This window comes from Orycteropus afer, unplaced genomic scaffold (genome assembly GCF_000298275.1).
Source record: "Orycteropus afer afer isolate SDZICR_OR568_19922 unplaced genomic scaffold, OryAfe1.0 scaffold00040, whole genome shotgun sequence".
Lineage (NCBI taxonomy): Eukaryota > Metazoa > Chordata > Mammalia > Tubulidentata > Orycteropodidae > Orycteropus > Orycteropus afer.
The window spans coordinates 11,101,498-11,103,997 of record NW_006921627.1 but is presented as its reverse complement, the minus strand read 5'-3'; the positions used below and the strand labels follow the sequence as shown (position 1 = coordinate 11,103,997).

At 43.8% G+C, this 2,500-nt stretch overlaps 1 protein-coding gene across 1 annotated transcript in view; it reads left to right on the top strand.

The window, feature by feature from the left end:
* The window catches only part of VWF (von Willebrand factor), a 215,415-nt gene that overhangs the window by 117,563 nt on the left and 95,352 nt on the right, over window positions 1-2,500 (top strand). The window contains exon 21 of the mRNA XM_007937087.2: window positions 1,079-1,225. Within this exon, the coding sequence (XP_007935278.1) occupies window positions 1,079-1,225 (147 nt within the window). The remainder of the gene's footprint in view (window positions 1-1,078; window positions 1,226-2,500) is intronic.

The following is a 2,500-nucleotide window of genomic DNA, read 5'->3' as shown; positions in this document are numbered from 1 at the left end:
ACCTCACTTTTGAGAAACTCTAGTGGGCTCAGATGGTCCGACTATATCCAATCCTAGGGAGATCCAGGCTCTGGTGCCAAACCTGTCCTGGGAAGTTACCTTCATTTTGTTCCACGACCTCACACTGAGGCCTAGCCTTTTTGCAAATATATGCCATTGAGCTCAGGGCATAGAGGGTGACTTCTTTATCATTATGGAAGAAAACTGTTTAACCAGTATCACCATTGACTGTGGGTCAGCTGTGTCCACTCCATTTCAAAGAACATTTTATTTGGAATAGACAGATGGTAGTGGTGATATTGAATAGGTAGGTGTGCAGCCATATGAGCCATAAATTTGCACATAGGATTAGCTCTGCCTGTTACATGTCACCAGAAGAGGACTTCTGCAAGGAGGTGATGGATTCTTAGTCAATTTTATGGATCAGATAGCCAGCCAACCACACTGAGATGGGCTTTGAGGAAGGCACTGGCAATGATCTGGCAAGTCCAAGGGCTCAGGCCAGGGTCCTTCTGGAAAACCAAAAGATGTGATTCTTGGCATAGGGCTGTTCTTCTCAGTCTTTCTGTTGTCCTTTGGCCCCGATCCCTGATCACAGTGACCCTCAGGAGTAGGATGTGGGAAGACACAGGAAGGATCAGAGTGAGGTGCCCATTTTTATAAAGGGATCAAGTTTTTAATCAATTGGCTAGAGATGCTTAAAATCATGCCACTTTTAAAACTCATTTAGGAAACACAAGTATTTAAAGATCAAGTGCCAGTAAAATTACTTTTTGTAAAGTGATAGAAGATCTTCTGCTGGTTGGTTTGGTTGTATGTTTTAATCTCATAATTATGATCTGGCTGCCACCTCTATAATCATCCCTTAGTCATAGAATTCTTGGAGGGTGGCAGGTGAGATGGACACAGGAATGTCCAGGCATGGTCCTGATCCTCACAGGGTGAGCTCTGACTCAGTGGGCCAGGTGACAGGTTTGACTCAGTGGGGACAGGTAGGATGGTGTGGGGAAGATGGAGGGTCTGGAAAAATCACATCCCTCCTTCCTTCTCCTTGTTTTCACACCTTGTCTTCCTTCAGATAAATGTGAAGAGGCCCATGAAGGATGAGACTCACTTTGAGATGATGGAGTCTGGCCGGTATGTCATTCTGCTGCTGGGCAAAGGGCTCTCCGTGGTCTGGGACCATCACCTGGCCGTCTCAGTAGTCCTGAAGCAGACATACCAGGTCAGTGGCCTTTCTCACCTTCCTTTTCAGCTTTTCCATGACTTGGACCTTCTTTGGCTTCCTGAGTGACTACCTAGCACCCTTCTCCCCTATTTCTAGAGGAAGTGGTCATCTAGTCCAGCCTTCTTGACCTTGACATCTACTTCAGCCTCCTTGACTCAATTTTTATTGTTAACTGTGGCAGGCTCACTCTGAGTTTTCCTGGATGTGAGAAGGATTGAGGATTGCTCCATACACAGTTCATTGACTGGTTTTGCCAGGCATACACTTGATATCCAAAGAAGAAGGAAGCAAAATATTAGGCGTACCTTTTCATTAGGTTTCTTAATTTAAGAGGCAAACTGATCATGTAAAACATTATTATAAATACTGCCAAATTCTGTTTATTGATGTAGAATAGAATTATTCTGTTTTGGTGACCTAGTACCGCTTTGAAAGGAATATACCACAAGTGGGATGGCTTGAACAAACAGGAGTTTATTCTCTTACAATTTTGGAGGCTTTAAGTCTGAGTTAGAAGTGCCAGGCTCTAGGGCTGGATGAAAACCCCTCAACCTTGAGTTTCAGCTTTGCCTCCTGCTTCCAGCCCACTGAAGCCAGAAGATTTTCTTCACTCAGACAGCTGCTGGCTGCTAAGGCTGACAAGCCCAAGGTCAACAAGTGAAAAGGCACAGTCCCAATGCTACCAAACAACATGGCAGGTGGCTAATTCAAGTCTAGATGAAGTTCCAGGATTGGCAGGGCATGGCAGGCTGTTGAACAATGACTTGGCTACATGCAGGGTTCAAGCGTGCCATAAGCTAGAGACCATTCCCAAAGTTGCTTCTTATATACGGGAAGCAGACCACATCCCTAAAGCAGCTACTCAGCTGCTTGTGGTAGATCCCACCATGGAGTTGATTGCCATTCTCATCATGGGAATAACTACTACCAGCTGCCCAGCTACTCAACCAGGTCCAGCCAAGTTGACAACAACTTAACTACCACAAAGTCACATATCTTTTCTCAAGACAGGCTTTTGAATATGATATAAGAATAGAGCATCTTTTCTTTTCCCAGGCCAAACAACTTCAGTTTTTTCTGTAGTTTTTATTTATCCTATCTGCAACTTTCCATCTCTCGAGTGGTGCATTTAATCTATTAGCATTTAGTGTAATTATTGACAAGTATGAATTGGTTGCTGTCATTTTGTTATGTATTTTTTCATGGTGTCCCTGGTTTCTTTGTTCCATATTATTTTCTGTGCTGAGCTCATTATGTTTATGAATCGTGTTA